The 26,615-nt window shown below is 27.6% G+C and overlaps 1 protein-coding gene across 1 annotated transcript in view; it reads left to right on the top strand.

The window, feature by feature from the left end:
- Positions 1 to 26,615, top strand: part of LOC100203119 (solute carrier family 35 member F6) — a 65,409-nt gene that overhangs the window by 19,052 nt on the left and 19,742 nt on the right. The window contains exons 4-9 of the mRNA XM_065809109.1: positions 40 to 101; positions 603 to 682; positions 15,859 to 15,918; positions 16,918 to 16,996; positions 22,396 to 22,490; positions 22,898 to 22,939. Coding sequence (XP_065665181.1) covers positions 40 to 101; positions 603 to 682; positions 15,859 to 15,918; positions 16,918 to 16,996; positions 22,396 to 22,490; positions 22,898 to 22,939 — 418 coding nt within the window. The remainder of the gene's footprint in view (positions 1 to 39; positions 102 to 602; positions 683 to 15,858; positions 15,919 to 16,917; positions 16,997 to 22,395; positions 22,491 to 22,897; positions 22,940 to 26,615) is intronic.

Raw genomic sequence — 26,615 nt, forward strand, 5'->3', positions numbered from 1 at the left:
TGTATATATGTCACATTGGCTTTATTGTATGAATTTTAGAATACTTCATTTGATATTTATTTTGCCTGCAGCATGCGATGTTATTGGAAGTACATTATCAGGTATTAAGAAAATTTTAATCATTTTATAGTAAGTCAAAATCGAAAGATTAAACAAAGTTTTTATTTTTATTAAAATACATAAACATTATTAACAAATTAAAATGCATAGCAGGTGTGCAATTTAGTCACAAGCTCTTTTATATTTTATTAAATAAAATAATTGAAGTACTTGTACCTGAGTAATACTCTGAGTCTTTTTTTAAAGTTTCTAGAAATTGTCAAGTTTTTACTACCATTTAATTTTAAAAGAATAATTTCTGTTTTAGACCCATTTTCCAACATTTGTTGCTAATTGTAGACCATCTGAAGTTAAAATTATAAACTATTTTTTGCTGTATTTAATTATGCAATAAATATTTAATATTTGCACAAATAATTTGTATTATGCAAAATGTATACAATCTTAAATAATGCATAATGCATAATTTATAAACAACAAATGTTTTGCTAACTGTTGTTTTGACTAATTATAACATTATCATTTTTAAATTTCTCATTTAGCTATTGCAATGATTCATCTTGATGCCTCTGTTGCTCAAATGCTTCGTGGATCTATCATAGTTTTTACTGGAATATTATCTGTTAGTGTCTACTTTTTTAAAAAATTATTAGAAATTTATCTGTGAGTTTAATGATAATTTAAGCTATTTGAGTGAGATTAGCATTTATCATACAATTAGTAATTTAAACCAATTTTAAGAAAATTTTCCAAAATGATCCTGCTTTTTTTTTAAGTTTTAAACTTTTTACTACAATTTTAAGTTCTTTTGCTTAGAATCAAAATTAGTGTAGCAAATAACTTTTTTTTACTGATATATTTATATATTTTTACTATATTATACAAATTTTTACTAATATATAATAATTTTATTTATAAAAAGAATTATTGACATATAAATGAAGAGCACACACAAAAGAGCGACATAGTCATGTTTAAAATGTTTTGAGAATGTATATATTGATCATTTAGAAAAGTCTTCAAATAAAACAAAGAAGTCTAAAAGTTAAAGTAAAAATGCATTTCTTGATTAATTTATCTAAAGTTTATTTTATGATAAGTATTTGTAATTTTTATAAAAAACTTTTTTTCCCCCTAACTTAGTACAAAGAATTTGTATAAATGATAAAGATATACTTTCTCAAAACTTTTTAAATGTGATTATACCATTTTTTTTCAGTGTGCTCTTCAAAAAAAGTTTATATTTAAGAGTTTTTTTAATATTATTTAATATTTTTTTAAATTATTTAATATTTAATTAAGTTTAATTTAATTTTTATAATATTTATTTAAATATTTGTATTAAGTTTTTTTTTTAATTATTTGGAATTTTATTTAACCAAAATTTTGGCATGTTTTTTATGTTAGTAACAAATCCTTCTTTACCAATCGTAGAATAAAAGTTGTCCTTGATGGACAGCTTCATATCCTGTACTTTAGGAGTTCCTTATGGTTCTATCCTTGGCCCTATATTCTTTTTAATTTACATTGACAAGGTTCCAGAAATTCTCACATCTAAGGCGGCATTGTTTGCTGATAATACTACCGTTTATTCTTGTCTTGATAGGAAGCAAACGCTCAGATTGCTTGGAGTGGGCAATTAAGCTTGAGAAGGATCTCACTTCTACTACAGCATGATGCTCTCAGTGACTGGTGAACGTTAACTCAGATAAAACTTAATTTTTTTTCAGCTAATTGTTATCGCAACAATCTAGTTCTTTCTATATTTATGAGCAGTAATGTACTTGATGAGCCATCTATCCTTCATCTTCTAGGAACAACTTTTTCTTCTAATCTTTCTTGGAAACCATATATCAAATCAATTGCAAAATTAGCGTCTGCTAAGATTGCATCTCTTTATTGTGGTCGCATTTTCTTACTCAGGATTCTATTCTTTATTTCTATAAATCTCAAACCCGTTCTTGTATGGAATACTGTTTCCATATCTGGGGCAGATTTTCCAATGATATCCTTTCTCTTTAAGACAAGGTACAAAAACACATTGTAAACATAGTTGGATCTGCTCTTGCAGCCAATCTCCAACCATTATCACATCGTCATAATGTTACTTCTATTTCTCTTTTCTATAAATACTATAATGGGCGTTGCTCTAAAGAGCTAGTGTTCTAATGCCATCTACTCAAATTCATTCTTGTGTTACTCGTCATATATATATATATATATATATATATATATATATGTATATATTAGAGTGACAATTTTTTAACTTCTAATTTTCAAAAATTACCACTACGTTTAAAGCTGTTCTCCGTCGCATTACGAATTTAAAAAGGTCTGAGAAAGTTATCTTTCTAATCTGACCACTCTAAGTTCTTTATGTAAAAATTGATTTTTATGATATTTGTCATTTTTTCTATTCCTTTTACTTTTTGTTAACATTAAGCTCAATTATTTTTTGTTATGAACTAATAAAATTAATATTTCCTGCACATTTATGATTTTAGAAAGCTAAATAAATATTACAGATGAGCAAAAGCAAAAAAAAGTAAAAAACAATTCTTTATATATCTTAAATACAAATGTCAGAAGACCATTGTATCTACTTAAATCATTTATTTCTGAATTACCTCCTTATCAGCTCCCTGCCAATGGAACAGTTTTAAGAAATTACCCATATATTATTAGTTCTAGGTCAAATCGATTTAAAAGCTTAAAAACAAACACTTTGCATGTGCAACTGGTAAAAGTTTTGATATGGTATGCAAAGAAAACCCTACATGTAACGAGAAAACTAAAACCTATGTCTCCTCTGAAAAAAAGTAAGCCTCAGGAAACTCTGCGGATTTGATTAACTATTTAATTTGTGAATCAAAAATTCTTGAAAAATTTGTAAAACTTCACAAAAAATGACAGCTTATGGTAAAACAAGAAAAACTAACTTAGATAAATATCAGAAAACAAAAAATTATAGAGTTTCAAGTAAAGACATATAACATTATTTTGTAATATATGTAGATCTGTATAATAATATTTTATACTAAGATTTAATGTGTAGAGTATGTTAATATATTACTATAAGTAATTTTTTTTTTGGTATAATGAAACGTCTTTTTGATTTTGGTAAAGCAAACATAGAAGAACTAATCCATCAGAGTATCGATATGCCTAGAAACAAAGAAAGTTTAATGAAAGTTCTTTCATTCATTGAAGATCAGAGGAATGAAAGAGTTCAGTTCATTAGTCACATTAGAGATAAGGAATTAGAATCAAGAGTTGAAAGAAGAATGGAGAGATATGTAAGGTATGAAAAATACAGGAAGAAAATGTTGACAGATTGCTCTTTTAAACCCATAATGGAAATCGAAGAAGATATTGCTGTATGCCTTGAAGTCAATAAGTGTCTTTTAGCTGATTGTGGTCTGGAAGTTCAACCAAATTTCAATAAAGAAAGGATATGTTTAGAATCAGGTATTTATTTGCTTTATTAAATTGCTTATGTTCTTATCAAGCCTTTGTAAAAAAACTTTTTTACTTTATAGTTTATACTTTATCTAGATTCTAAAGATATGAGTTCCAAGCAGAAAGAGGACAATTCCAATGAAATCCAAATATCTAAAATGAATAAAGAAAAACAAGCACATACAACTACCATTATTGATCATAATATTATTACTAGAGATAGTCTTATAGCAGCGACAACACCTTTAAGTGTAAGAAAAGGGATAAGTTACAGAGATCAAACTATGTTTATTGCTTGTGTATTAAACTACTTTGGTGCAGAAATGAAAGATTTAAAATTAAATAGAGACTGTGAGGCAGAAACGCTATGAAACTGTAGCACACAAAGGTATTGAAATGCGAGAAATTTGTTGAGATAAGTTAAGAGGTAAAAAACTTGTTCTACATTTTGATGGTAAAGTAGTTAGCCATATTGAAGAAAATTTAAGCAGAAAATTAACCCTGATCGAATTGTTGTTTCTGTTACAAGCCCAGAATTTAGGCATAAAGATGATCTTCTTCTTGGAGTTGCACAAAGTAAGACTGGAAAAGCACTTGATTAGGTTTTAGTTATACAAAATCTATTGGAGTATTTTGAAGTACCCGACCAGGTTTTTGCAGTTTGTACTGACACTACTGCTACAAATACAGGCAGATTGGAAGGAACAATTATGATTTTAACAAGAATTTTAAAGAAACCACTGTGCACAAAGCAATAACTGGGATTAAAAGTAAATGCCCAAATAATACACTTTATTCCAACTTTAAGAAGCGATGGGAGGAATTTTTGCCATTAATTTCTGCTCCTGATGCTAAATATAAATTTAAAAGGTTTTCTGAGAATTCACTCACTTTTAGTTCAGGCATATACAATTTATACTTTGAAGCAAAGAGTTTTATAGAGTTTTCTCTGAATATCACAACTTTTCCAAGGGATGATTACATGCATCTTGTAGAATATCTTGCTTTTTATTTTAATATCAACTCTGATAAGTTAAAAGACTTTTATTCTTTTATCAGCCTTTTTTTATTCTAATTTATCAGCCCAGTGACTGTCATGCAGCTTGTTTTATGGCAATTGGTACTTGAAATTTCATCACCAGTAATTAATTATCTACATGAACAACAAAAAAGAAACGTTTCTAAGATGTGTTTCATAATCCCAATTTTCCATGCACCCATATTTTTGAAATCTAGTCTTGCTGAGCATTCTGTTTTATATGACTTTAGAGCTTTTAATAATGCACAAACTATACAGAAAGAATGGAACTGAAAGGCAGGTAACGCGCTGTTGAAGAGTATGCAAGCTCATTCTTGGTACTTGTTTCCTAAAGCAGTTATGATGGTTTTAGCTGATTCCCGTCTTGATCATCTAACTATATCAGCCATTTTAGAAACTTTACTTTCATATAAAGTACCTGAAATAAAACTTATATATTAAAAAAAGCCAACAGTTGTTGTTTTTAATGATAGCACTCAATTAAAAGACTTGATTACAGAGGAAAACTGGTTTATTTTTATCAAACTGGATTTAGTTAATGAGATTAAGGTTTGGTTATATACCATTCATACTAAAGGCAACTTAGAAGATCTTGAATCTTACAACAAGTTTGTTTTTTTATTAAAAACTTAAGTGTCACAAATGATTGTGCAGAAAGAAATATCGGAATAATTCAGCAATTTGTTGGCTCATCTCAAAATGAAGAACAACGACAAAATATCCTATTAATAGTCAGACAACATTGCAAATTAATATCTACAAATATTTATCAGAAAGATTTAAGCTATCTTTAATAAATATATATTAAAATATTAGAAAAATGTTTTTATATAGTTGTTTTAATTTTACATGCCATTTTTTTTTAAATTATACCACAAAAAACTGTTAAAAATGAGTTATTTGCTTAAAACCCAAATTCTACATAAAGCAATTCCACTTAACCTTTTGAGCTGAATTTTTTTTGGTGAACTTCTTGGTGAGATAGAACAGCTTCTAGGTGAGATAGAATAGCTCTTTACATAATGGTATTTCAAATTCAAAAAAGTTAAAAAGTTGAAAAAATTTGGATATAACAATTTTTTCTGTATTTTTGTTACTTTCGCATTTGTAATAATTGTTATAAAATAAGCATTTTTGTTAAAATCATGCAGAAAGATTTATTAGATAAGCTTGAGAATCTTTAAAAACTTTTCTAATAGATTTACTTGTTAAATAATTTAAACTAGTGTAGAAGTGTTCACAATATCAATTTTTATTTGTTTTTAACATGGAATGTTCAAAAACGAAAATAAAGCGAGGTGCAAAGAGAAAATACAACTGCTCTATTAGTCCAAGAAGAACTGTTTACCTTCTTAATTATCTTATAAGCAAATGGCCAACAAACCAACTGCCTTCTGTGGGAAATGTATTGAGATATTACCTATTGTTAAACTCTAAAAAAGCTACAGATTCAGGCCGTCAAGGTGTCACAGTGCATGTCCTCAAAAGCGTCTTGGATTTTATGTTAATCATTTTGGGATCAATTGTGTTGTTGGCGAAGTATTTTCTGTACGGATCAAAGCAGGTTTTAGAGATTATATTCAGAAAGGAGCTCAAGTAAGCTAATTAGTAACCTTTAAAATAATGAATATTTTTTTAGTTTGTACTCGTTTTTTGTTATCTTAACTGTAATTGTTATCGATAAAATATTTTTTTATTATTATTTACTTAGGGACAAAATAAAGAAGCTCATTAAAAAATACACTAAAATGCTAAAAATGAAATCACTTGAGTTTAAAGATAAAACAAAACATAACATTCTAGTAAAAGAATTTAAGTTCGAATTAAGTAATCTTTTTAATATTTCAAAAATGGATTTTGAGCAGAAAATAAGAGCAGCTAATAATGATCTAGAAGTAGTTGGAAATGATTTAGAGTTCTTTAAAGAACAAATGAATGAAGGTAAATGTTCATTGAGGAAAAATATGATGCAGCTTACAGAGCTAGAACTGAAAAGAGGAGACTCAGATTTCTAACTATACAAAAACAAAAACAAAAGAGATTCATAGAGTTCAAAGAAGCCTGGATAGTAGTATACCAATATGTAGTGAAAATTTAGATGGATTTGAAACAGCCGACTGCACTGAATATGACGGAAAACTTATGAAGAAAAAAAAACAGTAATTGTGAACTAGTACGTTATTAAAAATAGTTTTTATTTATAATCAAGCATTTATTTTATTTCCAGGACAACTTTATTATTAATAGAGGCATATTAACTCAACAACAAACTTGAATGAAAAATTTATTTATTAAACACTTTTAGGTTAAAGAAAATGACTACAATAATCATAGAGTTTACTCCTGATGAGCTTATTGAAGCAACATCAATTGTGGCAGCAAGATATAATATTGGAATACGACTTCAGACTGCAATTATGTCTGCCATTATTTCCAAATTTAATGTTAATTTTAAAGAAACCAACATCTCTAGGTCTTCTGTTTACAGAAAACAGTTTCAGATAATTCAGTCAACAGGGGACCTTCTAAGTAAGCAAATAATTGATTTACTAAAAGGTAAAAGACTAGTTCTACATTTTGGCACTAAACTAGTTAAAGAAATTTCAGAAAACCTTCAAATATCTGTTGTTTATGACAGATTGGCTGTGAGCGTTAGCTCTCCAGACGCTCCAGATTGCAAGGATATATTGCTTCAATTAAAAAAATGGTACTGGAGCATGCCAGACAATTGAACTAATAAAATTATTAGAATATTACGAGTGTGTTAATCAACTGTTTGCTTGCTACTGTGATACAACCAGCAGCAACATGGGGAAATATACTGGAGCAATTCAATTGCTGAGCGTAAAACTTAATCTCCCTTTAATATGGTTGTTATGCAGGCATCACATATATGAGCTGCATATGTCTCACTTCATAGAAGTACTCACAAGAAAGACAAAAGGTCCCCATAGAACATTATATTTAAAGTTAAAAAGTGGAATGAAGTTTGTACAGAAGTGAACCTAATATTGTAAGTGTAATTAATATTGTAAAAATGAGTTGGGATAACCTAGAAGTTGATTCAGTGGTGTACACTCTTGCAAAAGATTCTCTTACTTTCTGTTCAGAAAAAGAAGAAAGGCACAGAAAGGAAGTTTTTTTACTGCCATTCTTTATGCACCATGTTTTTTAAAAAGCTCTGTCTTCAAAAGCACCCAAGAATGACCTTTATGCTCTCAGGGCAAGTCTTAAAATACAAGAGCAATACAATGACCAATTAAGACAGTCTTTAACAAAGAGTATAAAATGACACTAACTACTTAACTCCTCAGCTTGTTGTGTTAGCAATTGGAGATCGTGACATTGAAGACAATGAAAAATTAAAAATGATTAATAACCTACTTAAATTTCCTATGCCTACATTTCATATTGGGTATCCTCAAATTATTCCAGTTCTTGATTCCGAAACAACATTATCTCTTCTGGTTGGTCCAGAGTCTTGGTATCTTTTTAAAATTATTGGAATTTCAAAAAGCATTAAAATTATTAATTTATAATTATTGGAAGTTGAACAATGGGTTTACAGTGGAGTAAAGTCTTGGGATAATAATGATAGTTTTCGTAAGTTCTGTTTATTTATAAAATATCTCTCTACTACTAACAATTGCGCAGAAAGGAACATCAAACTTATACAAGACTTAGTAAAGGCATCTACAAATGATGATCAAAGGCAAAATATAATGCTTTTTGCAAAAGATCATAGAAAAAAAATACAAGCCAAAATGCCAAAAGATCAACTCACAAAAGCATATACTTTATAACTGTTTTCCTATGCGTTAAATTTAATAAAAAAATTTCTAACTTTGTGATTCATTTTTTCTCTCTGTGACGGTTGTTTATTTCATTATTTAATTCTGCAAAATAAACTTTGAAGTTTTTTTTTATATTTATTGAAGGAAAATTGTCTCAGTAATATGCGCATTAAACCATAAAAAAATATAAATCTTTCTGAATTTATAGTTACACATCTCGCAAAGTTGCAAATTTTGGATCAAAATTTTTAATATATTCTATCTTTATTGACCGAGTCACATAGTTTGGAGGGTATAGTCTCTTGATTTTCAAATTTTTATCATTTTTTGAGACACCCTACTGTATATGAATACTTTTAGATGTATATATATATATATTTATATATATATATATATATATATATATATATATATATATATATATATATATATATATATATATATATGTATATATATATATATATATATATATATATATATAATATTGGAATACGACTTCAGACTGAAATTATGTCTGCCATTATTTCCAAATTTATTGTTAATTTTAAAGAAACCAACATCTCTAGGTCTTCTGTTTACAGAAAACAGTTTCAGATAATTCAGTCAACAGGGGACCTTCTAAGTAAGCAAATAATTGATTTACTAAAAGGTAAAAGACTAGTTCTACAATTTGGCACTAAACTAGTTAAAGAAATTTCAGAAAACCTTAAAATATCTGTTGTTTATGACAGATTGTCTGTGAGCGTTAGCTCTCCAGATAAATATATATATATATATATATGTATATATATATATATATATATATATATATATATATATATATATATATATATATATATCTATATATATATATATATATATGTATATATATATTTATTGATAAATGTTGTATATTGCTGGAAATACAACTCTTGTCTGTTTAAGAGTGATCAATATCTTTTTGAAAAAATAGATCAAATAATATTAAAATATTTTAAATGAGAAAATACAACGTCATGCAGCTTGTTTTATGGCAATTGGTACTTGAAATTTCATCACCAGTAATTAATTATCTACATGAACAACAAAAAAGAAACGTTTCTAAGATGTGTTTCATAATCCCAATTTTCCATGCACCCATATTTTTGAAATCTAGTCTTGCTAAGCATTCTGTTTTATATGACTTTAGAGCTTTTAATAATGCACAAATTATACAGAAAGAATGGAACTGAAAGGCAGGTAACGCGCTGTTACCTGTTCATTCGGCAATCATCAGCCATATTATTCAAATATAAAATAAAAACCGTTATAAAAAATACAAATTCAGCGTTGCAACGGCATCTGGCGTCAAGTGTACGTGATCCGATATTTGCTAATCGCCGGAATCAAAGTTAGAAAGTAAAAATTTTTTCCTATGCCTGCAAGCAGAAACCAATTCACTTTTTTTATTAAGTAGTAAACCACTATCAAAGTTCATAATAAAATATTTTTCACTGATGCAAAAGTTACACTTTTTTGTAGATGGATTATAAGATTGGCATCTTTTAATTATGTTCCACTTAATTACAGGCATGTTACCTGCGTCTTTGTTTTTCCAGATTTCTTTGGAAAGTTCTGTATCACTTCTATACCTGGTTGCATTAAATGATTTAAGGTGGTTTGCAAATCTGAGCTTGAATGCGTTTTCTCTGATACCAATGTAAGATTTTTCCATAAGACTGGGATTAGGTGATGATAAAGTGGCTTTATATACAACGTTTTTTAATAGACATTCGTTATTTAATGGGCATGCAGTTTTCTTAATGCAGTCGCAATTTATATCATTAGTGGTGAGTTTGTTGTGCAAAATTTGTTGGTTGTGTTAATTAATAATAGATCAAATATTTGGCATGCAACTGTAACTACCTTTTATTGTGTTTCTGTTGAAAATTTTGTGGAGCTTATGATGTAATGGAAAATGTAAGTCAGTTAAGTTTAAGAAAAGGTGTCCAATTTTTGTTACCACATTTTTACTGAAAGGAGGATTAAACCATATTATATTTCTTTTTTGTTTATTAGTTTTAGAAGGATTTAGATTTGAATGATATTGGAGATTGGTGTGAAATCCAGACTTTTCTAATACGTCTTTATAAATAGGAGCAGACTTTTGGAAAATTTTTTCATTTGAAGAATCGAAAGATAATCTATGTTCAATTAAGGTTGGTAATTGTTTTAAAATGCTTGGTGGATGGTTGGAACTAGCATGGATATAATTTAGCGTACTATCAGGTTTATGGTAAGGTTGAAAAGTGCAGTTATTAAGTTCAAATGTAACATCAAGGTAGTTAACAACTTTCATATTAGATTGAATGGAAATACAGAGGTTGCATTGTTTAAATATTTGAGTAAAATGCTTCTTAATTTTTTTCATTTTTAAACCGCTTGCGTTTTTAAACACGGCTAGGCCATCGTCTCTATATAATCCAAAATCAGATTTTTTATAAAATTGCGAAATCCGGAAGAAAAGAAAAATACCAACTAACTCACACACTTCCGCTCCATCAAATGCATCCATGGTAGCATCAAACAAACCACTCGATTTTTTAATCCAAACTTGATCATTGGTAAATAATAAAGACTTACGCGCGTGGAGAATTAAAGATTTATGATCAGCATCAATGGAAATGTATTGTTCTGCAAAGTTTATGGAGTTGATAAGTAGCTTTTTATTAATAGAAGGGTAAAAGTCAACGATGTCGAAAATAAGAAATTTATAAAAATGTTTGTCATTGATGTTTTTGAACCAATTTATTACATTTTGTGTACTATTCCACTGATTTAATTGCAAAATATTTCTTAGGTTGGTGATAATATCTGATAAAATATGCTTACTTATTCTACCAACTTCATTCTTAGCTGGGTTAATTAGACGAACAGTAGGATTATTTAAAAAATTAGGTTTATGGTCTTTTAATGTAATGAATTAATTGAAAGAACGATTTATATTGATTTTTTTAAAAATGTCATGATTCTTTAGAATATTTTTTCCTTCTTTATTAATGTGATCTTTTATAATAGGGTTGGTTTTTTTATAGTTAGATGTAGTAGCATTCATTAACAACTTATTGTATTCGTCTTTTGATAATTTATGCAAATTTGATGTTTTATCTGCATAAGTGTGAGTATACACTTAAAGTATACGAATAGAAAAAATGTCTTCTTTTAATTTATTTTGGAAGGCGCATTGAACCTTCCTAAACTGTATGTTCTTCCTTAATTTGAATAAATCGCATTCAAACGCACGCACATCTTTAATTTGTTTTGGACAATGTGGTATGTTAATACCATAGGAATTAAATTTGGTATAATTATTACTATTATTATTAACATCATTCATACCGTTAGACTGGTGATTTATGAAGAAAATTGCCTTACTTAAAAAAAGTAAATTTTAGTAATCAATATCAACTCTTAAAAACTCGCCTTGGAAACGTATAGAATATATTCATTTGGACTCTTGCTATCTCCTCTTAATGTCGTAAATGCATGTAAATAATGCATTTAAATAAGTTAATGTCTTTAAAACGTAAAAAAATATAGAGAATTTTATGATGTCAAATTCACATTAGGCAAATGCGCTAAACATTTTTTATTTAAAACAAGGCCTGTTTATATATGTATATATATTATTGGAGATAGTGTAAAACCACGTAACTAGCATAATTATATCCATGCTAGTTCCAACCATTCACCAAGCATTTTAAAACAATTACCAACCTCAATTGAACATAGATTATCTTCCGATTCTTCAAACGAAAAAATTTTCCAAAAGTCTGCTCCTATTTATAAAGACGTATTAGAAAAGTCTGGATTTCACACCAATCTCCAATATCATTCAAATCTAAATCCTTCTAAAACTAATAAACGAAAAAGAAATATAATATGGTTTAATCCTCCTTTCAGTAAAAATGTGGTAACAAAAATTGGACACCTTTTCTTAAACTTAACTGACTTACATTTTCCATTACATCATAAGCTCCACAAAATTTTCAACAGAAACATAATAAAAGTTAGTTACAGCTGCATGCCAAATATTCGATCTATTATTAATTCACACAACCAACAAATTTTGCGCAACAAACTCACCACTAATGATATAAATTGTAACTGCATTAAGAAAACTGCATGCCCATTAAATAACGAATGTCTATCAAAAAATGTTGTATATAAAGCCACTTTATCATCACCTAATCCCAGTCTTATGGAAAAATCTTTCATCGGTATCAGTGAAAACGCATTCAAGCTCAGATTTGCAAACCACCTTAAATCATTTAATGCAACCAGGTATAGAAGTGATACAGAACTTTCCAAAGAAATCTGGAAAAACAAAGACGCAGGTAACATGCCTGTAATTAAGTGGAACATAATTAAAAGATACCAAACTTATAATCCATCTACAAAAAAGTGTATCTTTTGCATCAGTGAAAAATATTTTTTTATGAACTTTGATAGTGGTTTACTACTTAATAAAAAAAGTGAATTGGTTTCTGCTTGCAGGCATAGGAAAAAATCTTTACTTTCTAATTTTGATTCCGGCGATTAGTAAATATCAAATCACGTACACTTGACGTCAGATGCCGTTGCAACGCTAAATTTGTATTTTTATAACGGTTTTTATTTTATATTTGAATAATTGAGTTGTATTTCCAGTAATATACAACATTTATCAATAAATATATATACATATATATATATTTATTACATATGTATATATATTTATATGTATATACAAATATATATATATATATATATATATATATATATATATATATATATATATATATATATATATATATATATATATATATATATATATATAAATATATACATATATATATATTTATAAAAATTAATTTATATATATGCAGATATTTCTACATATTTATATATATGTGTGTGTATATATATGTGTATATATATATATATGTATATATATATATATATATATATATATATATATATATATATATATATATATATATATATATATATATATATATATATATATATATACAGTAGCATCCAAAAGCTTGAGGACATGCAAAAAAAATGAAATTTTGTTAATATTCTAGCACATTTTTTACTATAGTCTACATATTATATACCAATAGATAGGTTTTCAAGTTTACAAATATGTTCTGAACAATTATGGATTATCCAATTATTATTTTTCAGTTGGTATACAAATTAATGATTTTTGATAAGTTCAAAAATTTGTGAACAATGTTTTTTTTTTTTAAATAGTACAATCATTTTAACAATTTTAGATCTCAAATTTATCTAAAATCAAAATCACAGTAGTATTTTGTTGGATATCCTTTGCAATCAAGAATGGCATCTATAAGGCATAGAGTCTACTAAGTTATTGCAAACATCAATCGGAATTGAGTCACATGTTTTGTTGATTTTATTAATGAAATCAGCGCGATTTGTAGGCTTAGTTTCTTTCATTTGATGGTCAACATGTTCCCATAGATGTTCAATGTGGTTTAAGTCAGGTGATTGGGATAACCACTTCAAAACATTAACTTTACTCTTTTTGAAAAACCCGATTTGGCTGTATGTTTGGGATCATTATCCTGTTGGTATATTCATCCTCAAGGCATTTTATTCTTTGCAGAAGGTAACATTATAGTCTTGCATATATCTTTGTACTTTTTGATTCATAGTCTCATTAATTCTATCAAAATGATCAACTCCACCCCAACTAAAACATCCACAAATTATTACATTACCTCCTCCATGTTTTATAGTAGGCAGTTGGTATTTAGGATTGTATCTTGTACCTACTGGACATCAAGAATCCCTAATTCCTGATAGTGTGTTGTTTTGCTTGGTCTTCCTGATTGATTTTTATTCTTTGGAGATCTAGTTCTCATATCTTTTTATAGTTTGTCCAACAGCAAACTTATTGACTCCATAAAGCTGTCCTCTTTATGAAACGAATTTTGAATAGTTGTCGAAATATTTTAACAAAGTATTTGATAAAAAATCAACTAACGGGTGATGCGGAAGTTATCGGACAAAATAAAAACGTCAATAACTTATTTATAAATAAAAAACAAACTGCTATTATATTTTTTTTAAATAAAGCATTTATCTTTTTATAAAAATATATTATTTTTTATATGAAAAAACACCACCATCTGCAATTGATCTCAATTTTGCTCTGACGCCTTTCATATGCGACTGTAAAAAGTTTAAATCAATTTCTTGTAGTTTTAGTTTAATGCGATCAATCAAAATTTGCTCTGTTGAAGCTTGCCAATCTCCCTCGTAAACCTTCTGTGCCAAATGTCCCCAAAAATTTTCAATTGGTCGTGCTTGAGGCACATTTGGAGGGTTGGATTCTTTCTCAACGTAATAGACATATTGGTCCATCTAATTTAGAATCTTTAGATTAATGAGAACTTGCTAAATCTGGCCAAAATAAATAGTTAAAGTCTCCATGATACTTGTGAATAAATGGAAGAAGTCGTTTTTCTAAACATTCATTAATATAGATGATTTGATGAATTGATCGCTACAGCCTTGGAAGTGCGAAACAATGGCTCGGACATACCACGGTCAGATATGGCTATCCACATTAATAATTTTTTTGGAAATTTCTCTTTTCCTATAAAACGAACACTTTCTGGGGCATGTCTTTTTGTTGTTTGTGTAGTATCCAGAATTTCCAGGCACGTTGTCCCCTGCAAAACAAAAGTATTTTTCGTCATCGATGACTAGAAGCGATTTTGTGTTATAGAGTTGGTTAACTAGTTTCCTGCTTCTTTTCTTTGCCTTTATTTGTTGTTCTATAGTGTATTTTGGAGTCTTTTCACGTTTTCTATATTTAATATTCATTTTTTTTAACTGACGACCAATTGTCGTCAGTTAAAAAAAATGTTCAAAAAACTGTTCAATCGTTTTCTATCAGAAAACGATTGAACAGTTTCAAGTCTTTTTAGGTTATCATATATTGTACTTCGAGCAAATTCTTCCTTTTTAAAATGATTTACGCTTTTTTTTATTTTTATCTTAGGTTTATTTACAAAAAAATCTTTTTAGTTGCTTTCAAAAAGATTTTCGTTCAGCTGCATTTAACCTCATTTTAAATAATTCTGTTTCAAATAATAAAGTTTATATTTTATAGAACGTTTATGCCTACGCATAAAACCACAAAAAATAATTATTATGCTCAAATAATGAAATTAGGATTTGTCCGATAACTTCCGCATCACCCGTTAATTAGCAATTTTGTTGGGAAAATGTTCAAAGCATTAGTTTATCCGCTAACTTTTAAACTGATCAAAAGTCATTATTTTTTAAACCATTTTTAAAATGTTAATTTAATAATCATCAATTGTTTAAAACATAGTTGTTAACCTGAAACCCTTTTTTTTTTGCCTGTTTGATTTTTGACGTTATCTTTTTTTTTTAATTTTATTAGTTTAACAATCAAATATTTTTTATTTTTATCGACAGTTTTTTTTTTTTTTTTTATAGAAAATATTTCTAAAACACAAATTAAAAGCGTCGCATTGGTTTGGGATGGTTGTGACAGTGGTATGTTAAAATGTTTGATATTTTAAAGATGATAAAATTTATGATTGGATTTTAATTATAAAAAAATTAAGTAAATTTTTTTTATAATAAAATTTCCAGCCAAACTACAGTGGGTTATTTGATTGATTTAGAAAAAATTTACTTATTTGAAAGTCTCAATCAAAAAAAGTTATTCAAACAATACTGAACATTTAATGAGTGTTTATTAGGTTGATAAATTATATTTTGATGTGGTTAGTGATTATCTTTTATGAAGCTGGTAAAAGTAAATATATTCTAAAATTTTAAATAATATATTTATTATTATAATTCAAATGTAGGTTTTGTTAAAACTCTTTTTTTTTCTCTTGTGTTTTGCAATCTCTACTGCTAACTATAAGTTGTTAATAACACTTTTAAGTGTTAAGGGAAAGAGAATCACTTCAAAAGTTCTAAATGAAATTATAAATTCTCCAAACGGGCAAAAATATATAAGGTAACACACTCTAATATTTTAAAGGCAAGCAAAACACAGCTCATGGTATTAAGTTCACTGGTCATTTTTGTTGAACCTGGTTAAATCTGGAAAACAAAACAAAATTATTGTTGAACCTTGTTGAATCTGGAAAACAAAACAAAATCATTTGAAATTCCTGTAAAAAACTACAACCTTGCTACAGTGTCCTACAAAACACAAAAATGGATTGTTATCCAAGCAAAAAATCTTATGTCTATGAAATTGGTTATTAAATCACAATTTAATAATATGTATGAGTAATTACGAGTGCTCTTCAATGCTTTAAGATTACACTAATACTAAGGTTTTGACTTCAATATATTGCAAAAATTTGAGGAAGAATAATGTAGCTTTTCACAATGTATAAGCTTATTCTTATAAGGCATATACATTAGTGCTCTAGGAAAGGGTGTACCCAATAATTTTTTTAAGATCTTTTTTTCTATTTTTCACGCTTCCCTGCCGTTTTTTAAACTTACTTTTTTTACATTTTAATGATTTAGTCTGGTTTGTGCATAGTTGGTTTGGCAAGCATACTTAAGTCAGGTTCTGGAACTCAAAGTCAAAAATATGTAGCTATAGGTGAGTTTTTTTTAATTAAAAAATAATTAAAATTTAATAATTAAAAAAATAAACTCTTATTTAAACTAAATTGTCATAAAAAATGTATACTTCTATTAACCACTTTTACTATCTTGCAGTTTCTAGTGAGAAATTTGCAGACAATATTTCTCACTAGAAATAAACATTTTAGGTAGTGGATAAACTACACTATCTAATTGCAATTACAATGGTTTCATGAGTTTAATTTCCCTGATAATCCTGTGAATATTGGTTGTTTATAATTATTATTTTTTATAAATTCTAAATTTGTGAATATAAATTAAAATTTATAATAATAATTTATGTAAATTTTACTATATCATTAATGGATTTTCAGCTGCAAGCATTGTAAGTTTTAATTTAGTTAATATATTTGAAAAGTCATATGAAAATTAAACAAATCAATCCAAAATTAAAAATGAAAAAAACCACCAGCCTTTTCTTGTCTGGCACTCCAGATGAAATCAAATTGCATTATCTGGTTTACCTTCTGCATATAAATTGTATATATAACTTCTGCACATCAATCTAACTGGTTAAGTTGCTGGTTAACTTGGACATTGGAGCAAAAAGCAGATTTTTGTTCCAAAAGCAAATGGTTCTGCTTTTGAAAAAAGTAGTTGGGTGCACTACCTGTTAAAATGTGGAAGTACTTGGTGTAGTATCCAAGCTGGGTATAAAAGTATCTAAATAATAAACTAAAAATAAAGTTGCTTATTATGGCGAAGATAGAGTGCAACAGATATTTGTTGCTAAAGAAAATTTTATATTACAAAAAATCTGCTAGCCATCAAGCAGCATTATACATGGTTGCAGAAGCTATAAAAAAGACTCTTAAAGGGATCCCAAACCTCCAGACATGTTGTGTTCAAAGAGAATTATAAAAAAAAATGTTTGGGCTGAATTTTTTTAATTAAAACAAAAAAAAAATGTATTCTAAGATAAAGTAACTTTTTTATTTTAGTCAAACCTCGACTTCTTTGTTTTGTTGTAGGCCCAAAAGTCAGCATATTATACGCTACAATCTACAAACTTGATAATTTATTAAATTTAAGCACATTTTATTCCTTAGAGTTTTAGTTTTCATTAACTTTTTTGTTTGTTTACATAATTGATCTCTTATGCAAACAAAAATAAATCAAAGATGTAATGTTCTGAAACTCTTAGGAATAAAATGCGCTAGAATAAATTATCTAGTCTGTAGATTGTGGCGTATATTAAGCCTACAACAAAACAGAGAAGCCAAGCTTTGACTAAAATAAAAAAGTTTATTTTTCTTAGTATGCGTTTATTCTTTTGTTTTAATCAAAAAAATTTAGCCCAAACATTTTTTTATTATCATTCTCTTTAATATAAACACAACATGTCTCAGAGCTTTGGAATTCTTTTAAGGACAATATTTCAAAGTCTTAAAAAAATATATAAAAATACACATAAAAAATTGTAAAAGCAAACATTTTTTGAACTACATTTAAAAGATAAAAAAGAAACCAGTCCTTTGAAATTAAAATTGATCTACAAGTAAAAAAAAAAGGTTGCAATAGGTCACGTTCTTTAATACTGAAACACATTCAATAATCCATTTTTAATCATATAGGTAAGGAAATAATATTCTTAATCATATAGGTAACAAAATAAGGGCAAAAGTAATTGTAAAAGTTGTCAAATTAAAGAGCTAGGTTTCAGTAATGATTGATAAGTCAACAACTATATACCAAAAATTAACATTAATAGTTTATATTCGAAGCTGTGTAGAAGGCATTAAAATCATTTTGCCTAATTTTTTGGATATCGTGGATCTTGCAAATGCTGAAACTAAAAGAGTATTTAACAGTCTTTGTTCTTAATCATTACAAAAAAAAGCGTAATAATATACATTTTTGTTGACAAAAGAATACTTGAAAAATTATTTAGTTTCTCACAATCTTAGTTTTTGCAAAATTCACCACTTGCTACATTACTTACTTGCTTTTTGCTAACCTACTTACTTTTTGTAAAGCTAATCTTAATTCTACTGTTTCTATCTTTAATATAAGCCAGTTAATAGCTATTATCTTTTGATTGATTTCCAATAGTTGCATGCTTGGTCTGGGCATATACTTATGCATTTATTCACCTACTTGAAATCAGTTTAGAATCATGGAATTGTGCCTCCTTCATAATCTTTAGATTTAAACAGGTATGAATAATTATTTATGAAATATTACTTCTCTCCAGTTTTAAGTCAAGCGTTACTCCACCCCATGATTTCCTTTTTCTTGGGCTGCTGTTTTACAAATTGGAAATCACCGGGCGAGTGATAAATAAAATAAAAATACAATAATAAAAATACTATTTTTTAATTGTAATCATTTCTTCATTTTTTTCACAAAAACAACTCTTTGAAGAAGAAGAATTTTCTGGAGAAGATTAACTCTCTGGAGAAGTTGTCTTTTGCAAGAAATTTATGCAAAGCGAAGTTGCCTGACATTAATTTATTTTTAGATTATTAAGTGTATTTTCTCAGAAGTTAGCTTCACGACTTTTAACAATATCATTAACAAGGCCAATCAAGCATTCTCGTATCAATCAAGCACTTGTACATAGATCTGGTCTTATTACCTCTCCCAAGTAGAAGGCAGAATGCATTATGATAAAGGTTTCCTCCTATTCAACTTCTGGATTTTATATCAGCACTCTTCCTGTAATTCAAAAGAAACATTAGTTTACTATTAGACATCCAAATCCTGCTTCCTTTGCTAAAGTTGTTTCTCACTCCTCTACAGCTTGTGGTCCGAACATTCCTTCATTGGTGGGACAACACGAAAGAACATTCTCCAAAACTTTTTTTCTTCTGAATTTCTCTTCCTTACTCTCTAAACTATTTAACAATTTTGTTGACAAAATCTTACTTTCCTGCTTCTGTAAACAGGTATCTGTAGGGCATTTCAAAAAAAATCATGCACGGAAACTCGTATATCTTTTGTCTATTATTTTCATAATAATAAAACTGGCGACCTCCAATTTGCTCTGATTTAATTCTAACCTATATAATATTTTGTAAACAAAAAATGGTATATATTAGTAATGTCAATAAAGAATAAATTAAGTTTGAAGCGGAATCACGCACAGAACAGAAAAACTCAAATTTTAGTTACTAAATAAATAAACTTTAATTCCTCATAAAATATAAGTTTCAGCATTTCATTTATTTTTTTAAATGATGTTTTAAACATTAGTAAATCTTTCCAGAAAGTTATAGGATTGCACGATGTATCATAGTCACAGCAATTGTTTAAACCCAGTTCATGAATGATCACGCACAGAATTTATTAATTTCATGTAGATATTTTTAAGAAAATAAATTGCTTGTATTTTAAGTGAAATATTATACTTCTACGACTCATATTTAATATATTTTCAATGAGAAATGACAGTCATCAATTATTTCTAGCTTAAGTATAGCATTTTGAAAATTGTTAAATATTTTTAAGCTGTAGTGATATTATTATGCAAAAAAATAAAATGATCAAAAATATATATTTAATTTTTTCAGGTAGCCTAAAATATGATCAAAATATTTTTGTTATAAATGTTTTTTAAGAAAATCATAATAGTATGCATATTGCTTAAAGTCCCAGCTTTTAGTTGCTACAACAAATAAAAATAAAAAATCACGCACAGAAATGGAAATGCCCTGTAGCTCTAGACCCCTCTATCTGTGGGTACTTGTTGCTTATTAGTCTTCTTACAACTATTAGTAAGAATTATAAATTTTTAAGACCTTATCTTGAGTCTAATAACTTATTCTCTGACACTCAATGTGGATTTTTATCCTCTTCTACTACTGACTTGTTATCAAAAAGGTTTTAAAACCATGTTTTTTTAAACTTGTTCTACCGTGCATTAGATTTAAGGGGTAAATTTTTTTTTTCTTTGGCTCTTGACATATTAAAGCTTTTTGATAAAGTTTGCTATACTAGTTTTTTCTATAAGCTTGCTTCATGTGGTGTGTCTTTGTTATTATTGAATCATTACAATAATAAAGTTGTTCTTGATAACACTCTCTTTTATTTTTGTTAATTTTTGGGGTACAAGGTTCCATCCATGGTCTTGTTTTATTTCTTATCTATATTACAGAAAAATCAGGGAAAACATGAAAAAGGCTGGGAATTTAGATATCTGCAAAAAAATCAGGGAATAATTATGGAAATTGGGTTGAATTTTAGGTAAGTCAGGGAGTTATCAGGTAAAATGGCTCATCATCAAACTTACACATGTTATGTAAGTTTTATATCATACATGTAATATAAAATGTTATTAGGCAAATAGTTTTATAAACTTCTCTTAATACTTTATATGTGTAATGATGTGTTGTTGAATGTTTATATTTTTGCAATTGAAGAGCATTTTTCTAAATAATTCAAATAATTAAAAAAAAACACTGTTCAAGCTGCCAGCCTCTGTCCCATTGTCATAAGATTCAATCTTTTTCTGCTGGTTGTCAAAACTACCATCAATATACAAACACTGTTTTAAAAATATAAATATGACCACTTGTTTCATACCAAAATATGCGTAATTTATCATTTAGTAAAGTCGCATTCTTTTACTCTAACTGTTCCTTTATGCTCATAAACTCTTGTCACATAGCTTTTTTCCACGAACATCAGTGATTTAGAATTCTCTCCCATCATGTTTTCCTGACTTATACAATTTGTAGTTCTTTAAATGTTTTGTCACTTTCTTGTTCTTCAAATCTTCTTTTAATTTTAGACAAAAATTCATGATAATGAAAAGATTTTTTTTTCAAAAAATTTTTTATATGTTATAAAAAATAGTAGTGGTAATGAATCTTGAAAATAAGCATTCGGTCAAAATTAAACAAAAAAAAAATGAAAAGTTTGGAATTATAACTAAATTATTTCCATGATATATAAAATATGAATAAAATAATATTTAAAAAGTTTTATAAGTGCTACATTTATTATATTTCAAATTATAAACTTAAATAATAGCTTCGAAAAAAGTCAAAGTCAAAGTCAAAAAGTCAAAAAAAGACTTTTTTCAAACAGCTTCAATATTTTCTTAGTTTATAAACATTTAAGCTAAAAATTTGTTTCAAAGGGAGTAATAAAAAGACAACCATAATGTTTTACCATATGTATTACCATATGTGCCATATGTATCAACATTCAAATTAATTCTTCGTCTTAAATTTTATTGCTGTTAAATTTCAGTCTTCCATTTCTGAGCACTTCCTAACTTAAAAAGAAGCTGTGTGGAGTTTTATTGACAGTAAAAGTTTAATGTAAAAATAATGTATATATTTACAATATGTAATGGTTATATGTGTAGCTTGTTTTTAATTAAGTTTAAATTAAAAAGTTTTGTTTTAGGTGTTGTTTTAACCATATTGAGCCAAATTGCTGGCGCAACACAAATGGTTTTAGAAGAAACATTTCTTAAAGGAAAAGGTTTCAAACCATACCATGTAGGTTGTTTTTAAATAAATACATTTGCTATCAAATATAAATAAAGTATTACATTTCTGCAGGAAAACATAATTATTTAGGTATTTAAAGTTTTGTTTATTGGGATTTTGAAAACCTTTAAATTTAATGTTAATACCTTTGACCAGACTAATCTTTTAAATGAATGTTTGCATTTTTTAGTTAGCTTATTCCTATCAATAACCATCTGTCTATAAATTCACACACAATAATTACTAAACTGTCTTAAGCATTCAACTATTTTAAATGTTGATTCACTACCTACCTTATTAATATCTCTTGTTGATGCAGTGACTGAGTTTTAATCATCTCAAAATCTTAAAATATAGTTGACTACTCAAGTAATCATAACTTTTTGTGTGGAAATTTTTTGTTATTTTTATTATAGGTTGTGGGAATGGAAGGAGTTTATGGCTTTTGTTTAATGAGTGTAAGTATTTTGTATTGCATTTTAAATCTGTTATGGTAGATGGTATGTGTGATATGAAAGTATTATACTTTCACAATATAAAGATTGTATAATTATATATATATATATATATATATATATATATATATATATATATATATATATATATATATATATATATATATATATATATACAGTATTGGACAAAACATTTGCAACCAACATCGAACAATGCTAAAAAGTGTTCCTAATTTTACATGTCTTAAAAATGAAACGAACTATACTACCATAGCAAACAGTTCAGGAGTCTGGAGTCATAGCATGTCATGACATGAGCAATCAGGTGACAGCACACAGGCAGAATTTCGTTGACAAGTGCCATTTTGCAGCGAACAAAACAAGTGCAACCTTTTTGGTTTGTTTAATTTTCTTAAGTCTGGTCCGTGCCAACGTCATGGAAGTTTTTTAATAATTAAAGGAAGTATCCAGAAGTTTCCAGAAGTTTCCAGAAGCATGCAGAAGCTTCCAGAAGTTTCCAGAAGAAGCATCTGGAAGCATCCAGTAGCATCCAGAAATATCCAGAAACATTCAGAAGCATCCAGACGCATCCAGAAGCTTCCAGAAGCATCAAAAAGAAGCATCTCGAACCTTCCAGATCAGGTTCACACAGGTTCATTTTACTATATAAGAGACGTGTAAATCGACATGTAATTCAGTCAGTATATGGAAGTCAATCAGTCAAGACAGTTTATCAAAGTGAGTTTTATCAAAGTGTTTTATCGAAGAACATCAATACAAGGAGTGAAATACAACAAGTGTTTCATTACATCAATACAGTCCACATCCAACCAAGACATTGTGTTACACAGAGCATTATTGTATCATCACAAGGTAAATGTAACACGGTAAGCCTTGAGAAGCGTGATTATATATTTTTAATATTTTTTGACTTCAAGTGCAAAAATGGCTCCCCACAGTCTTGGATTGGAACTAAGAAAAAAATTTTTAGGCGATTACGTAAGTGGAATGTCACAAAAAAGTATTTGTGCTGATTTCACTAAAAAACTAGAAGAAAAGACTCCTCCTTGCTACATCTCATATTGACTTGAATGTGTTGAAATGGCAAACTGTCCTGTTCAGTGATGAATTGAAGTTCAACATCATTGGGAGCGATGGCATTTGCTGTGTACGTTGACCGGCCGGAAAACACCTCGATTTACGTTACTGCCTTAAGACCGTGAAGCATGGTGGAGGCAATGTAATGGTCTGGGGGTGTTTTTCTGCTGCTGGTCTAGGTCCAATACATCGAAACAATGGAATAATGGACCGTTTCATGTATAAAAATATCCTGAGAGATGTTATGCTACCTCATGCTGAATGGAATATGCCAATAAAATGGGTTTTTCAGCAAGACAACGATCCGAAACACACTGCAAAAGTAGTCAAGCAGTGGTTTCAAGACAACCACCTATCGGTGATGGATTGGCCGCCTCAATCTCCAGATCTCAACCCTATCGAGAACCTGTGGGAGATGTGTCAACCGCAGAATTAATCATGAAGGTGTTCGTAATAAGGATCAACTGTTTGAACAAATCCAAAAGGCCCGGGCAGCGATTCCACAAAGTTTCATTGATCACCTAATCGAATCTATGCCTCGAATATTCAAGGCTGTAATCGACAACACAGGATTCGCCACAAAATATTGATAGCGAAATACAGCTTGGTCAACATTTTGTCGAGTTGCACTTGTTTTGTCCAGAAGGAAATCAAATTTTTTAATACTTTTGATTAATTTATTAATTTTCGTGTACAAATAATGAACAAAGTTCATTATTTGTACACGAAAATTAATAAATTGTAAAAAAATTAATAAATTGTAAAAAAATTTATTAGTAATCTGTTCATTATTTGTACACGATATTTCGTGTACAAATAATGAACAGATTACTAATAAATTTTTTTAGTTACTTATTATTATATAAAAAAATTTTTTTCACCATAAATTACTAAAGATTTTCCTAAGTTATTTTTTTTTTTAGTTTTTTCCAAATTTGCATTAAAAAATATAATTAAAATATTTCAGATATTTAAGCTTGTCTATAGCTATAAATTAGTTTTGTGTTATATTTATTGTTATTAAATGATTATTCACCTTAGTAAAATTTTTTTTAAAAATTTAATATAATCTTATAAAAGTTTAAATAACAGCATTTTTTTTGTTAAATTTCTTATTGGGTATAAATATTTTTTCAATTCTTAGTCATGCGCAACCCTTGGTATTAGAAAAATGAGGTCAACAATAATTTGCAGACCTCAATCTTTTTGAGGTCAAAAAAAAATTTGAAACAAAGGACATAGAAATGAGGCTGGCAAAAAATATCCAACCTCAAACACTTTAAGGTCTGCAGTGAGGTCGGCTTTGTCGAATGCTTACCCTTATTCTGAGGGCTGCATGCGAGAATATATTTAAAAAAATTAATTTTGTAAAACATGTATTGGTTATTTTATTTTATTTTTAAAATTGAATAATTATTGCTAAAGATTGCAAAAAAGTATAGCATTATTGAGTCAATTATAAAATAGAAATCTATTAATGGAAAACTTGTATTTGTTATTTTTTTAATACCACGTACATTAGTTTATATTTTTAAAAGTGTTACTTAATTTGTAATAACTGTGGCAATACTTATTTCCTTTATTTCAATGCAACAAACACATTCTTTCTCAATTGGCAGTTTTGCAGTACCCATATTTACACCACTGTTCAGCACGAACATTCAAATGATTTAATTTTGACACTTTAGCAAAATTCAAACTTTCATAGCTGATACAATTGTCATCTATTTTGTTTTATCCATACATGTCTTTTTTTTATAGAAGTTCTAATTGGTATGGATTTGTATATAGTTGCCGATAAACCATTTGATTTAACCATTTAATCATAAAAATTCAAATGCAAAATATAACCTTTACATTCAAATACAAGTTATCAAAGTTTATCAATTTGATCTAAATTGACATAATTATTATTATTTTCTTTTATATTTATTTATTTTAATTATTTTTATTTTCTTTTATATTTATTATATTTAACATAATTATTATTATTTTTCTTAAAGAATTTGTCAAATATCTCTCATAAATGCTATTATTTACCAAAATTATTTATAAATTAAAAAACTATGAATTTGTAAAATGTCATTTTGATAGGAGAACAAAAAGGTCATAGCGATAAATAGCTTAGATAAAACTAGAAAAAAAGTTCACATTGTTTACATAAAAAAAGATTCAAAATACATGATAAAGTGATCAGTGACTTTTTTGAGTATTTATTGTATTTAAGTATTTATTTATATTATTATTAAGTACATTATTGTATTTATTGTATTTATTGTATTGTATTTACGAGTGTACCATAAAAATGATAATTTTATTTAGTTCTTGCACTCTATAAAAAACATTTTTTTGCTTAGCTTCCTTTAAAATCTATTGGAATGAAAAAAAATTACAATTGATGAGAATTATCTATTTTAAAAACAAATAAAACAAAATACTTATTCGAAAAAAAAATTTGAATTTTTCCAAAATAAGAAATCCTACAATGATGTCATTTTTTATACTGAGACTATAATAATTAAATTAAACATGCTTGAATAAATTATAAAGTCTGTAGATTGTGGCAAATATTTTAAAGGCT

The sequence above is a fragment of the Hydra vulgaris genome, chromosome 11, assembly GCF_038396675.1.
Source record: "Hydra vulgaris chromosome 11, alternate assembly HydraT2T_AEP".
Lineage (NCBI taxonomy): Eukaryota > Metazoa > Cnidaria > Hydrozoa > Anthoathecata > Hydridae > Hydra > Hydra vulgaris.